The following is a 14290-nucleotide window of genomic DNA, read 5'->3' on the forward strand; positions in this document are numbered from 1 at the left end:
CTTGACAACTTTGGATTCTCGAAGGAAGCCGTTGGCCTGCTGGATGGGCATATCATAGATGCCATCATGGACCCCTGGTAGTAGGATTCGACGCAAAGCATCATCATCTGCCAATATTAGGAGCGAATCTAGCGATGCCAAGCCACTCCCTCTTGTAGATTTTCACAATACAATGGTCTCCAATTTATTTGTGCCACTTAGCTATACCAAATGAACAGTACCAGCCCAACTCGAGAATTCGAAAGCTATTTCTGATGCATTCACGAACACAAACAAGTGTTTCAGAAGTGCCACTGTGCTATGCTGTTCAGTGTTCACAGAAAACAACGAGGACCTGCTGCTGACGATGAGCTCACATTTATAAACCTCCAGAACAGCTGATGGCCCAACAATTTCACTGGACGACAGCTACGACAGGTAGGGGACTATTTGACCTGTGAGCTGTGTGACACAGACAAAGGTTTGAATAGCAGTAAAGTGTCCGCACCAACCTTCCAGACCACATTCAACAGATGCAACACAAGGCAGCAACTAGTTGCTTGCAATTAGCAAGCTTATGGTTCAGTAGACCAGTACACAAAAAGTCAGAAAGAGGCCCCCATCTTATCATACTCTAATAACCTTCTGACTGCAGGTTCATAAAAAACTAACACCATTCTTTCATAGAGCCGGCAAGTCTAGTACACATTTTGAATGAGCATGTGAAGGGCACCTCGACAAAGAATCGGTTTGGAATTGAATTTGCAACAGAATCCCGTGTGGTCCTCCAGCTCAATCATACGCTCATTTGTCACAGCAAATAGTAGAAAACTCAATAGTCTTTCCACTCTGCGTGTTCCATCAAATTGTTCTTAGACTGAAGTTTTCATGCGTAAATATCATCTGCTGGGAATAGTCCCTGTGCTTCTTTCGGGAGCTCAGGTTGATACTGGAGCTGCTCGTAGTTCAGCTGCCTGGCAGCTTCATACAGGGCGATTCCAACGCTGACAGAGAGATTCAGGCACCGCACATAGGTTTCCACCATGGGAATTCGGACGGTTCCACCGCCTAGGCCTTCTCTACAGCAATCCTCAAGGGCTTGTTGAGGTAATCCTTTCGTTTCAGAACCAAAGACTAGCCAGTCTCCTGGCTTGTATGAGAAATCCTAAGCCAAAATATGAAGACAAGTCAAGCAAATTCTAAAGAATCTGTGCTGCAGGTTTATAATGGATGTATACAAAAATAAGGAGATCAGATAAAGTCAACGTGCTTCAGTTCAAAACAACACTAATTCATGCCATTTCCCGATAAGAACAATGCACTACTGTGAAGAACAATTTGGTATATGTAGCCATTACAGTAATATGAGCAACCATTACTTACTGAATGAATGCTTGTTCCTCTTTTGGTAAATGCCAACAGCCTTTTTTCTCCTTCCTAATGTAAACAAAAACATTATATAAAGATACAGCTTAATCAGAAGTTATATTGACCAGAGAAAAGAAAAAATGTGGTACCTGCTTAATGAAATAATCACGGAAGTCATCCCAGGAGTCATGAATCTTGACAACAACGTATCTTAGTAGTAGTGATTAAGGTAGCATATTGATGAATGAGAAAAGGACAGAAAATGTCTATTTGAATGGATGAATTCTGTCAATACTCTTCCCTACCAAGATTTACCACTTTGCAATTTATATACTAAATTAAGTGCCATATAAATAGTTGATAGCTTACATCCAATGAAAGGATACGGCCAATAATCCAATCCTGCACGCTTCAGTTTCGTGTCATCTACCTTAAAACCTAATGGCTAGAGAGAGAAAAAGATCAAATATGATTTCTGAACGCAACGCTCCATATGGATGACAATACAAGGCAACAAAGATGACAAATTATTTATGCTGTCCACCTCTTTGGTTAAGAACACAACAAAGAAAACAGCAAACAACACTAACCTTACCCCGACAAGATGCAGGCCTACTGCAGATGCAGCACACGTCCTTGCAATGGACCCTGTATTTCCTGGGATCTACAAAGTACAATCATCCGAAATTCAGCAAAGAAGAGGTAACCCAAACAATCAACTCATCGGTTTTAGTGTGTACATGTCTAATGTGCAATAGCAATTCATTCTCCTATTTCCACTGATCAAAATAGTAGCAGTGTCAGGATTTACTACACAGCGCAGCTCCTTGGAGAGGCATAGTCATAAATAAAAAATTTAGCAGACAAAATCGATGCAGCAGATCAAAGTCTAATCCACGTGACTGTAAAATTTGAGCTTAGGATGCCAGAAAGAAAAACATGGTTTACAGAAGTTACCAATGCCTATAATTAGCACCCGCAACCACCATCATCAGTATATATGGCGCATGTTTCTCGACACTGAATCGTTCGCACGCCCAGATCCTAACTAGTAACTCGTACAAGTACTTTGCAATCAAACACAGAAACAGAGCCGCAATAGCTGTTACCAGCGGCGAAACCAGCACGACATGAAGCATCCTCCTGGCGCACACCACCTCCGCGCCGCTCCCCACTGGCCCAATCGCGGCGCCATTGCCATTCCCGCTCGCAGCGACTGCAAACACGCAGCCGCAAACACGTTAGGAGGGACGCCGCGAAGGATGGCGCCGAGAGGGGCAGGAGAACGGGGACGAAGCTCTCGCCACGCACGGGAGCAGAGAGCAGGGGAACAGGAGGCCGCACCCACGCGGCGCTGCCGCCGCTCGCCCCGAGCGGCCGCGAGCCAGCCGCGTTTGAATCCGCCGCCGCAGTAGTAGTGGTGGTGGCCGAGGGCGCGCAGCCGCAGGCCGGCCTCCATCTCGCTTGCGCCGCCCTCGGGTGGCTCGGTTCTTAATCCGACGCGCCGGCGGCGGCGGGCGCCTCCTTGTCCGAGGGATAAGGTGGAAGCGAAACGGCTCCGGACACTGGAGTGGGCCTTTTGGGCTTTCTGTCCGATGGTTGTGCTTTTATGGGCCTCAAATTGTGAAGTGGATTGGAACTGAGCTTGGGCTTTGAAGCTACTTAAATCTGCAGTGGGCCTACCTGCATTTCGATGGACGGCCCGGGTGTGACGTTGATACCGAGAGGCCCAATCATTAAAATTGGGCCTAATCACGACGAGAATTGTGTGCTGGATCCGCGCGCGCCGGGCGTGACCTTTGATCCCCAGAGGCCCAGAAGTTGCGAACAACATCATCTCTAACTTCGATGTTTGAAGTTTCAAAAAAAAAAAAACACTGACATTTAGAAATTCCGACAGGAAAAAAAGATGCATTTGCGATTGCGAAGTGCCCTATTAGTTGCCGAGTCACGAGGGGCTCACGAGAGGAACACAATTCCGGCCACGATTCACGTCGAGCAGCCACATAGCAGTGTCCCCGGAGTGGCTTTTTATCAGAAATCGGAACAAGAAAAGCAGCAGGCAAAAAGTTCTCGAGCTTTGTATCAGTGTTCGGAAGGCGAGTGTCCTGCAGCCATCAGGCCGGAACAGGCATCTGCATCTCGCATCAAATTCAAAAGACAAGCACGAAGCATCCGCATCCATGCACATTCCATGCGAGCTGAGCCGTCACACGCCAATCTCGTACAGATTCGGCTGCTCCTGTACGACCGAAATGGCAACACACTCGCCACCCATAAAAAGGGCCCGGATAATTGTTTCTGCAAGAGGCGTTGTGGGATGATGAAGACGGCTCGGGGTTATCGCCATGGCGAAACCCTACGAATCGCACCGATCATCTTCTCTTCTTGTTATCGTGTGCAGGTAACCCAGGGGAGGGACCGGGCCGTGCGAGGAAGCGCCAGAATAAGCATCCTCGCTGAGATACAGCCATGGAGGTGATGAGCACAGGCACAGCTGCTTGCCGACCACGGCGCACGATTCCCGAGGTGTGCACTTGTCAAAAATTCTGATGCTTACTGGCTAATTTGTTCGGAGAATTATTGCATGCATGATTGTTACCTTTGCATTACTGCACGTAGTGTAGTATCTAGATCACGCCGAGCAATCGTTGTTATGTTATCAAGAAAAATTAAAATCCTTCCCTTTCACCATTTGCAAGTTGTTTCTTGCCTCTCAGTGTGTGAGTTTCTGAATTCTGATGCAGCAACGATAAAGTACGACAGGCGCTAGGGGAACATCCAAGGTCACAGCTCATGCTATGGCTACGCATGCGGACGTGGAGCCACATGGCTGGCAGTATCTCCTGCCCCGGGATCGCGTGAGATGAGCGGCTCGATCCGATGGGTGGATTCCATCTTGGCGCAACCGTATTAAACTCGATCGGAGCACCCTCGCCGAAGAAGACCAATTAACAAACTCCCTCGTCAGGGAAGAACCAGCTGAGATCGGATGCCACCTACTGTACGAGACATCTCGATCTAGGCGAGATCCGGCGTCTTTTCTGTACTGCCACTGCGTTCGTTTCAGAGCTAGCCCACTTGCAAGGTTGGCCACTGCCTGCCTGCAGAGACCGAGAACAAGGTTGGTTATCCAGGGACCTAGTAGGGCTCATGCAAGTGCGCAACGAACAAGGTGCGGGTTGCCGGTTTGCCGCGCTGGATCGCCAGCATTTGCTTGGCTTTTCTCCATCAGTTTGTATCCTAATTTTAAATCACCGGCTACGACGTTTAGCGGTAGAGCTGCCGTTACGGTGTTTAGCAGGCTATAACCAGCTTTAGCGGGCTAAATATCATAGCGGCTGCTCTTTCTCGCAGCTATAGACGGGCTTAGCAGAAGCTGGCAGCTATTTAAAATCTTTGATTCGTAAACGATGGCACCTGACTACCGACCAAGTGGAAACTACCTCGGACTCGCCGGTTTCTGTACGGAGATCGAGGCCCAGCCAAGTTCGCAGGCGTACGTTGCCAAGTGAAAACTACCTGATAGAAGTAGTGTTTAGCATATGTGTACTGTGCTACAGTTGCAACTTAATTTATGCATGCACCCTGTCAGAATGTTATTTCTTTTTTTGGTTAAAAAAGAGAGAATGGCATCCTTTTCACCCCCAGTAATTGGATGCAGTAACTCTGTTCCTGGTTGAATCAGCTCATGGATGCAGTTGTGATTGGTCCCCTTGCACTTTCTACCGACGATGAACTGGAATGGCAAGGTGTAATCGTTGCGCTAGTGCTAGATATAGATCAGAAATCATTGGAGCCGAAAAGGATCTATCCGAGCATCAGTGCATGATCAAGTACGCAGTAGACAATCACAAGCTGCAGGGACTAGCTAGCCAGGGAGCAAGACACGGTGATGGGGGTCTCCAGTCTCGTCCGTCCTCCAGCGACCAACATGGTCACCTCACCTGGCCCGCTAGCCAGGCGCTCAAGATGGCGCGGCCCCCACGCGCCAGTCAGATCAGCATCACGGGGGGCCCGCCCTCCATAAACCCCGATCAGAACTGCTTTTTAACTGCGAAGAGCACGAACGAAGCACCTCTTGGCAGCGCAGCCGCGCTGCCTCTGAAGAGCGTCCTGGGGCTTGGCGGCTCTATTGGGCCTCTGCCTTTTTTTTTCTCGCCGCACGTGCGGCCCACGTGAGCGAGCCTCCTGCTTTGCTCCTCCGCTTTACCGGGTTCGGGTTCAGGACGGGGCGGAAAAATATTCAGAGATCTAGCAGATTGGATCTCCGCGTCCCCATCTATCTCCTGCCACTATTTTTAAAAATTTATTTTCTTGTTGGGTTAGAGCAGACTAGCAGGCTGTGACAGTGTTACTCGTATGAGCTCTGACAATACATCTCGTTAACATGCTAGGAGTTATTTTTCAGTTGTGCTTCAGGCAGGAGTATGTCGTCTAGGTTGAAGGCAGGTGAGCAAATTTGTCAGCTCAAAGTCACAAGACTGCATGCAACAACCAAAGTATACGAAACAGTACATTGTCAGAGAATACTACTATCTTGCTTCAAAAAAAAAAGAGAGAAAATACTACTAATATAGATTTCAAGATCGCATCTTGCGGCGAACTCTGAGAGCGCAGAGTTCGCACAATTTCTAAATCGAGAAATCCAGCTCCAAACATGGTAACGGGACATGTTGAGCTGTGAGGTTCAGGGATCTGTCGGTCCCCCGAGCAGGCGAGCAGGAGCTAGCCTCTCCGGGCGCTGCTGCTGACTTGGATCCGAAATGGCGGGCACCTGCCGCTGTCCCTCGCGTGTCCTCCGCACCCGGATACATCTCACATCTCAGGTGTTGGGGGATGCAGCATTGGAACCAGATTAGACCACCGTCATGTTCCAGTTTTTTTAATTTCTCGGTTTTTCTTTATTTGAGATTTGAGATGTAGACTGTCCACAGTCCGTCGTTGAAGAGCTCGACATCTGCTGCCTGCCTGGTCACTCCATCAGGTCACTTGAACCGTTTTGGATGTCTACTGCCGGCGTAAGTTCAGTGGCAGGTCATCCACTTTCTCATCCGAAATGGGTTCACAAGTCAAGACCCATTCCGATGAATCCAGTTTCTTTTTTTAAAAAAAAAAATCCGATGAATCCGCGGCGTACGCGTACGCCGGCAGCTACCAAAAGAGACGAGAAGGTACGGCGCGCGCGTGGTCGCTCGCTTGCGCCCGTGATCTAGCGGCGGCGTCGTGTACACGGGGGTACAAGACGCGACCCATGATTGGCGGCGGTGCACGCCACGGCGAGGGAAAGTGGGTTCGGCTCGAGGCGGCCCAAGCAATGGCGCGACGGGACGCGCCGCGCGGCGGCCGGCGGGTCAGGGCCGTGGCCGATTCGGCGCCGCCGGGACGGGACGTGACGGACGGAGAACGAAGGAGCGGCGGCCAAAAAAGAAGGGGAGAAGAGAAAAAAAATTTGTAAACAAGGCTCACTTGTGTCATCGTCAACCGCAGGGCTTTCCCCAAGAAACCTCCATCATTAAACAACGGAACAGTTCGTCAACCCTCTGAGCTGCACACGGGCGACTCCAGTTTTAAGAAACCCCCACCCCGTCCTCGTGCTGCCATTTTAAAATCAGCCAGTCTATAGCCCGCTCGCAACCACAACCAGGAGCCAGCCAGCTATAAGCAGCTGCTGCATCAGTGGAGCCGTTGACTAACGACCAGCACCAGAGCTCTAGTAAAAAGTCCACCAAAGGTAGGCCACGTCACTAGTAGTAGCTACCGATGGCAATCATTTGCGCAGAGAGTCTGGCCTTTATCCTGGAAGGGCTTGTTCTTACGCCCAGGATTAGAAAGAGGGGCTCCTGTAGCTAGCTGCTCGCGCCACGCGGAACGGCCGGAGATAAAGGCGGCGGTGTCGGCACGTCCGGCCGCCCAGCCTTGATACCGCGGTGACGTCGCCGCTCGACCGCCGGCGTCATGCCCACGCGCGCTTTGGACGGTAGCGCGGGCCGGCCGGTGCGGCGGCGGCAACCGCGGCGCCTCCTTTTCTTCCCCCGGAACGCGGCGGCCGCGCCCCGGTGACGCAACGCGACTGCGCGTCGGCGGTTCCGTTGCTTCGGAGGACGGGGCGTGCGGTTGCCCGGTCCCGATCGGCATGGCGAGGCCGGCACGCCTCGGCCTCGGCCCTCGGCCGTGTCCGCGCGCACGTTCCCATCCCTGGCGTCGCGGCGCGTGCAGAGGCCATCGGTCTCGTCTCGTCGTCCGTCTCGCCGTGCGCCGCGCGTGCCCGAACGCGGCTGCATGGCGTCAGCGCGCAACGGTGCGCGACGGCATCAACCAGTTTTGGATCGCGAGAAATCTCGCAAGCTGTTTCGTTTAACTTGTCGTACCAGCCGGTGTGATCCAGGAATCCAGCAGTCTCCATCTTTTAAAAATTCAGAAAATAAAAAATAATTGGTGATGCGATCTTGCTAAACAGCCCAGCTCTAACACTGCACCATGGAAAAATCATAGCTACCCCATCAAAAAAAGAAAAGGAAAAATCAGAGCTGGACTTTTCGCCGTGCGAGCGGCGAGTCCCGGTCCGCACATGGGGAATGAAGAAGCGTCAAATCGAAAAGCAAGGAAACAAACACACTCGCACAGGGAGAGGGGGTGCGCGCATCCGCCAATCACAGCCCTGCAACTGCGGCGGGCCCAGGGCATGGCAGGGGCGGGGTGGGGAGGGGAATTCCATCCCTGCCCCCACCCGACCCCTCGCAGTCGATCCGTGCTTTCCGGAGAGCGTCAAAACCCGAACCCAACCTTGGCTTGCTGCCGGAAACAGCCTGCGCGGAGTTGCTTAAAATGGTCACGGGCACGCAAGTTGGTCCTCCCGCCCGGCACGACCACAGCCGGGAACCAGCAACAAACATACCCAGGTGACCGTGGGCGCGTGGGGCCCCGCCGCGGCTAAGCTTGCTTTGAAGCCAGACACTGGCTGCTGGCCGCACCTTTTCTGGTTACCAAGTCATTTCCGCTTGGAAAGGTCGCCTTAGTGAGGCTTTTCCCTTTTCTTTCGTTTTTTCTTATTTTCTTTTTGTTTAGCGAGGCATGGGTGGAGCTCTCTTTGCTTGGCTGTTTGGTCATTTTGCTGTTTTTGTGCGTGGGCGTGCTTGTGAGACTGTTCTTCCGGATTAACAAGCGTCGTGTTCTTTTTTTTTTTGCAAAGTCTCTGTCGCGTGGAACTAGTATGGAATTAAATTCTCTAACACGAAACCTAGCTAATTGAGCAGTTCTTCTCATGTTGATTTTTTTGCCTGTACCTACTTCTCGCTAACTACCGGAATTTGTAACGCTTTCGTAAGCTAGTTCTCAAATCTCAACCTTTGTTTGTTGTTTATCTCGATACCGTAGGATGTCGGGGATTCTATGTTCAAGGTTTATTACTTAGCTGGTCAGGATATAATTGCTATCCAATGCTATCATAAGAAAAAGAAAAAAAAATACTCGCATTGCATTTTTTGTTGTTTCTAGTTCTGATTTTGTCATTTCATGTATCTCATAAAGGTTAAAGTGTGGCGACAAAGTGATGTGGTGAAATGAGCGGAAGAATACTTCATCCTATTTTTCTACATGAGAAATCCAATATTAATGTTCGCGGAATACTAGTATCCCCAATGAGCTCCTTATCAAATTCACCATACGATCTAGACGTGACAAAAAACTTCTGCCGTGCTCTAGATTGTATCATCATTTTCTCCCGAAATCACGGGTGCTTGTATGTGTTCGCAAGTGAACAATGTTTTTCACCTGTCACCATCCACGGTGTCATTTTTTCAAGATCTACACAGGATACACAAAGGTGCTACGTGTATCCACAGTAATTTCCACACGATCAATCATTTCCAACCTGCAGCGTAGACGGGGGTGGGAGCTCAACGCGCCGGCGACCTTTTCTCACGCCGAAATGTCAACCAAGGGGCAGATCCGTAATCTCGCCCCCGGGCGGTCACTCCAAGCGAAAGCACCGGCGCAGCGACCCATCCGTCCGTGGACCATGCCCCGGCACCGTCTTCTCCCTGGAGCCGAGGGCAGTCTCGTCACTTCCGCCCTCCTCCCTCTCCACCGAGCTGGCCGCGAGCGATCGCCAAGAGCTCCCCCCTCACTCCCACACATATAAAATTTGCTCCACGCACACGCACACAGTCGCCACCCCCCCAATCCAATCCGTGAATTAAACTAGTACCGCAAAAGCAGAGCGGAGGACCCCCCCCCCCCCCCCACCCCAAGCCACCACCACCGCCGCTTCTTCTCGGTTCTGCTGCTGGCTCTCCCTCCTTTTCCTTCCCCTCTTCTACCGCCGCCGTACAAAAGCTGTGGATAGGGAGAGAGAGGGAGCAGCTTGGGGAAGCTGGTGGAGATATCGAGCGCAAAAAGCAATTTGGCGCTGTGTTCGTCGGCTGGAAAGTTCTGTTTTTTTCCGTGTCTCGGGGTTCGTTGGATTGCTTGGGGTTGATTCGCTGGGGGTTTGTGTTGCGGGCTCCTGTGCGTGTGGGTGCGGCCATGGCGGGGAGGCGGTGGTAGTGGTGGCCGTGTGGTTCTTGATTCCGCGGTGGGTTGTCGGGGAGAATTGGTGCTCGGGAGTGGGGTGGGGAGGGGGGATTGGGAAAGGGGAGAGACAGCCGGGGCGGTGAGGTGATGTATGGCTCGCCGGTGTCCAAGGATCTGAACCTGCCGGTGCAGCCGCCGATGACATCGTCCGGGCTGCTGCGCTACAGATCGGCGCCGAGCACGCTGCTCGGCGAGGTCTGCGAGGACTTCCTCCAGCCCGGGCCGCGCGCCGGCAGCCCCGAACACGGCGCCGACAACGTCTTCTCCAGGTTCCTGGCCGACCACCAGATCAGGGACAAGCCGCCGGCGCCGGCGCCGCATGCCCCCGCCGCGGCGCACTTCCCGGACGCGGCCGCCATGGCCTCCCAGCAGCAGCAGATGATGTTCCACTCCCAGCAGCAGCAGCAGCAGCAGCAACAGATGGCCGCCGTGGAGTCCGGGCTCTACCGCACCGTCAGCTCCGGCATGGAGGCCCCGACCGCCGGCGCCAGCAGCCTGATCCGGCAGAGCAGCTCCCCCGCCGGGTTCCTCAATCATTTGAACATGGACAACGGTTGGTCCCTCCTTAACCCGGCCTTCTTTTGGTACTCTCATAGTTGCCACTCCTGCCATGCTCGCTCCCTGCGCCGCAATTATTGCCGCTCTGTTCTTGGCGAGTTCTTGTTGGAAACGTTTCTATTTCCGGAACTGAGCGCGCCCGTCCTTGCCGCGCCGTTTTGCTCAATTCAGGGTACGGGGGCATGCTGCGGGCCGGGATGGGCGTCGGCTTCAGCAACGGCGCCAGCGCGGCCGCCGCTGCCGACTCCACCTCCGGCGGCGGGGGCGGCAGGCTCAAGGGCCAGCTCAGCTTCTCGTCGCGGCAGGGCTCCCTGATGTCTCAGATCTCGGAGATGGGCAGCGAGGAGCTCGGCGGGAGCAGCCCCGAGGGCGCCGGCGGCGGCAGGGGCTACATCCCCGGGTACCCGATGAGCTCCGGGTGGGAGGACTCGTCGTCGCTCATGTCGGAGAACCTGTCCGGGATGAAACGCCCGCGGGACCCGTCGGAACCTGGCCAGGTGCGTGCATCTCCGGCGGCCGCCCGTCCACTGTTCTACCGCTTCCATTTCTCATAGCATATCTAATGACGATGATTGATCGGCGGTGCAGAGCGGCCTGACGCAGCAGTTCAGCCTGCCCAAGACGTCGTCGGAGATGGCGGCCATTGAGAAGTTCCTCCAGTTCCAGGACGCCGTGCCCTGCAAGATCCGCGCCAAGCGCGGGTGCGCCACGCACCCGCGCAGCATCGCCGAGCGGGTGAGCGAGCTTCCTTGCTTAAATATCAGCCCGCGGTTGAGCAATTGGCTGACGCCTCGATCTCTCTGACCAATGATGGCCATCCAGGTGCGGAGGACAAAGATCAGCGAGCGAATCAGGAAGCTCCAGGAGCTCGTGCCCAACATGGACAAGGTAACTGACCTCACCTCACCTCACTGCGCATCCTGTAGCCCTGCCCCTGCGCCAATCCCGGCTCGTCTCATCTCCCCAATAGGAAACACTAGGCGATAGATCAGTAGTCTCTGTGGTTCGCAAATCTGCCATGCCATGCGATGCGAGGACCACCCCTCCAGAATTGACCGGTGTGTGTACTTCCCATTCCCTGCAGCAAACCAACACCTCAGACATGCTGGATTTGGCCGTCGACTACATCAAGGATCTCCAGCAGCAGGTCAAGGTACGATCTCGCCACCGGATTACTCTTACTCCCCCAGCAAATGATCACTCTTTGTCGGTAGCTTAGCTGCAAAGGTCAACTTGCCGTCGCCAGTGACGTCCAAACAAGAAGCCGCGATCTGCCCTGCGGCTGACGGCGAGGGTCACCTGCAATCTGCTTTTTTACCTGTTCTTATCCGCATCACACGATCCAAAAACAAAAAAAAACCGAGCTTTTTTTTATAATAAAAAACTGAGCTTTGACAGTGATCTGCTCGTCCATTGAAGGTGCTGAACGAGAGCCGCGCCAGCTGCACCTGCTCGGCGAGCAAGCAGCAGCGGCAGTTCTCCTGCTGAAGCCCCAGGGCGCCTTCACCGTGCAAGACACCTGGAGAGAGGCCTCGGGAGACGTCGTCGTCATCATCATCATCATTTGGATCTTGGGATTGTTGATGGGGGTTGCAGAACAGAACCGTAGCTCTCGTTTCTCTGGGTCGTTGGAGTGGAGGCTGCAGAACGGTGAGAGCTTCAGAGCGCCGGGCCGGGGGCTGGAGCGCAGGAGCAGTGGCATCATCAAGCATTCAAGCGTGTGGGATTGGGATTGTGGGAGAGGCGTGGGAGGGAGGGGGGAGAATTGTATAGTAATTAGTTTTCGCTGTAACTTTTGCTATATATATACCGTCCTGCACGCCCATGTCCAATTGCATCGCGCCATTTCCGTAGAAAGTTACTGCTGTGCTTCTGCATTTTTACTGTTAGCAGCAGCTGTTGTAGAAGTAGCGCCATTTTTAGACCGTTCCCACACCAACACCTCTCGTTCTTGTCCAAAAAGAAAAAGAAAAGAAACGAAATCCTTCTCGTGGCCAATAAATCTTGCATTGCATTGGCGTCGTCCCTTGCTTCTCGGCCATGCCGCTGCAGGACCATGCGCGATCTGGGTTAGGTTTCCATGAAGCGGTGAGAGCGAGAGGCGTTTTACGGTAGCGCGACCGAAGCTTCTCTTGCAATTCCTCAATCCTCCAAGTTTTCCAAGAGACTATTTTAATCGGCCTTCTTCTCCGGCGACGTCGAGGCGAGTTCAACGGGCCCAGCGGGAGGAGGTTCTCAGGTTCGTCGAACGCGGGCAGTTTTCTTTTCCGTGAACTGTCGCTGTCCGTCCATCTACTTCCTTGTTCTCATCTCGAAGCGAGAACCGAAACCTGTGGGCATGGCGGCACGGCGGCGGCCGCCGTGGGAACTCGATCGAACTGTCCCCCGAGTATTTGGGGGCCGTGCTTTTTTCTCTGCTCTGTTGAGACGCTTGGTCGTTCCGTTTCCGGCGTTCAGGCTTGGGAGGAGGAAAACGGAGAGGGAAAGGAAAGGTGATGGGTGCGTGTGGGGACTCGGGGAGGCGACGGGGGTGCACGTCAATTCGTGAGAGCGGCCGGCGTCCGGCCGGGCCGGCGCGTCGCGCGCGGTCGCTCATGGGGCGCGGAGATCTTCGCTTCGCTTCGTGGGGATAAGGTCGGAGAGCTGAGGAAAAAGATTCATGGCCAGGCAGGGGGAAAAAAGGCTACCTTTTGTGCCCATGTCCTCTCGTAATTTCATCGGCTGTGATCATCATGAATGAAAACTTTGAATTTTCGAAAACATCGTTTGTTTTTGAACGCAATCGAACGTTATTTGTGGAACAAGTAAGTGTGTGTGTGTCCATGAATGTGTGGATCCGTGTACCTGGTAGGTTTCGGTAGGCCGGAGCAGGATGGATGAGATCCGCCTTTGCGGATACTTTCTTGACGCGCACGCGAGTACCTGGATCCATCGATGACGAAGCCCTTCTTCCGCCATCGCCGAGTCGCGTGGGTGGGGAGAAAGCGGAAGAATTCCGCGGGTGGGTGGGGGGGGGGGGGGGGTGTTGGCGGAGCTGGCGGCGTGGAGTGCGCGGCCGGGCCCCGGGCGGCCGCGTGGTCCCCCGGGCGGGCCGGGCGTGCGGACGCGCCGTTTCCCGAGACGGAACGCGTCAGCGGCGGCGCGGGCGCGCGGGATCGCGGCCATCGGATCGGGGCGCGGGCGAACCCCTTTTCCGTGCGGCGGCGGCCGGCGAAAGCGACGCCTCTCTGCCCGTGTGTCTTCGCCGCCGCCGCCGTGTGGCCCGGGGAGGGCCGGAGGGGTCGACGGGGAGCCGCGCGCGCGTGGGGCCGGCGGCCGTTTTGACGGCGCTGTCGCGCGCCGGGAGAAAGTTTGGCCTGCGCTTGTCTTTTCGCGGCCCGTGTCACGGATAGCCGGAGTGGTTCCAGAACAAGCGGAGCCACGCACGCACATGTAGTCAGGGATTTGGTATTTTGGGGCTTCATAAGGAGGTCGGAAATCCCAAATGCAAGGAAATGACGGAGTGGAAGCTTCAGGTCATCAAGCGAACTGAATTTTCACCTTTTGCTTCACGTGAAAGAGCACCACCGTTGGCTTCCGGGGGGAGGGAAATGACGGAGGCGGCGCAGGACGGGCAGGGTAGAGACCAGAGGGACAGGTGTACCTGCGGTGACGGTGAAAGGAAGTTGACGGCCAGCGCTTGTTTACCCGCCGAGCGTGCCTTTACACCGCCCTCGGATCTCCGCGGTCTCCACGCGTCCTTTTTCCGGTGCCCTGTCCTGGGTACGTACCGGCCGTGCGCGCCGCTCCCGGTTCCCGTTGCCACCCATGC

General features: G+C 54.1%; 2 protein-coding genes across 3 annotated transcripts; one reads left to right on the forward strand and one right to left on the reverse strand.

Moving 5' to 3' along the window:
• Window positions 1-478: 478 nt before the first annotated feature.
• LOC112896352 (putative tRNA (cytidine(34)-2'-O)-methyltransferase) lies at window positions 479-2900 on the reverse strand. Of its 2 annotated transcripts, none has more exons than XM_025964292.1 (7): window positions 2692-2900; window positions 2457-2563; window positions 1943-2011; window positions 1734-1792; window positions 1497-1557; window positions 1363-1416; window positions 479-1144 (listed from the first exon to the last, which is right to left on the reverse strand). In XM_025964292.1, the coding sequence occupies exons 1-7, from the start codon at window positions 2804-2806 to the stop codon at window positions 866-868; spliced, it is 744 nt and encodes a 247-aa protein (XP_025820077.1). In that variant the 5' UTR covers window positions 2807-2900; the 3' UTR covers window positions 479-865. The 2 variants fall into 2 exon arrangements, with proteins under 2 accessions (XP_025820077.1, XP_025820078.1); XM_025964293.1 differs by having other exon boundaries at window positions 2659-2898.
• Window positions 2901-9566: 6666 nt separating this feature from the next.
• Window positions 9567-12336, forward strand: LOC112897199 (transcription factor bHLH130-like). Its single transcript, XM_025965442.1, has 6 exons — window positions 9567-10474; window positions 10651-10976; window positions 11068-11214; window positions 11302-11367; window positions 11564-11632; window positions 11899-12336. Exons 1-6 carry the CDS (start codon window positions 10009-10011, stop codon window positions 11965-11967), a joined length of 1143 nt encoding a protein of 380 aa, XP_025821227.1. The 5' UTR covers window positions 9567-10008; the 3' UTR covers window positions 11968-12336.
• The last annotated feature ends 1954 nt before the right edge of the window (window positions 12337-14290 follow it).

Source organism: Panicum hallii, chromosome 6 (assembly GCF_002211085.1).
Source record: "Panicum hallii strain FIL2 chromosome 6, PHallii_v3.1, whole genome shotgun sequence".
NCBI lineage: Eukaryota > Viridiplantae > Streptophyta > Magnoliopsida > Poales > Poaceae > Panicum > Panicum hallii.

Bases quoted from the DNA above. Each gene is read 5' to 3' on its own strand.
- LOC112896352 (XM_025964293.1), bottom strand. From the start codon at position 2,806: ATGGAGGCCGGCCTGCGGCTGCGCGCCCTCGGCCACCACCACTACTAC. The intron at 2,012-2,456 runs GTAACAGCTATT...TGTACTTTGTAG, and splicing joins TCGTGCTGGTTTCGCCGCTG to ATCCCAGGAAATACAGGGTC. The intron at 1,145-1,362 runs GTAAGTAATGGT...ATTTTGGCTTAG, and splicing joins GAGGAACAAGCATTCATTCA to GATTTCTCATACAAGCCAGG.
- LOC112897199 (XM_025965442.1), top strand. From the start codon at position 10,009: ATGTATGGCTCGCCGGTGTCCAAGGATCTGAACCTGCCGGTGCAGCCG. The intron at 10,475-10,650 runs GTTGGTCCCTCC...TGCTCAATTCAG, and splicing joins TCATTTGAACATGGACAACG to GGTACGGGGGCATGCTGCGG. The intron at 11,215-11,301 runs GTGAGCGAGCTT...ATGGCCATCCAG, and splicing joins CGCGCAGCATCGCCGAGCGG to GTGCGGAGGACAAAGATCAG.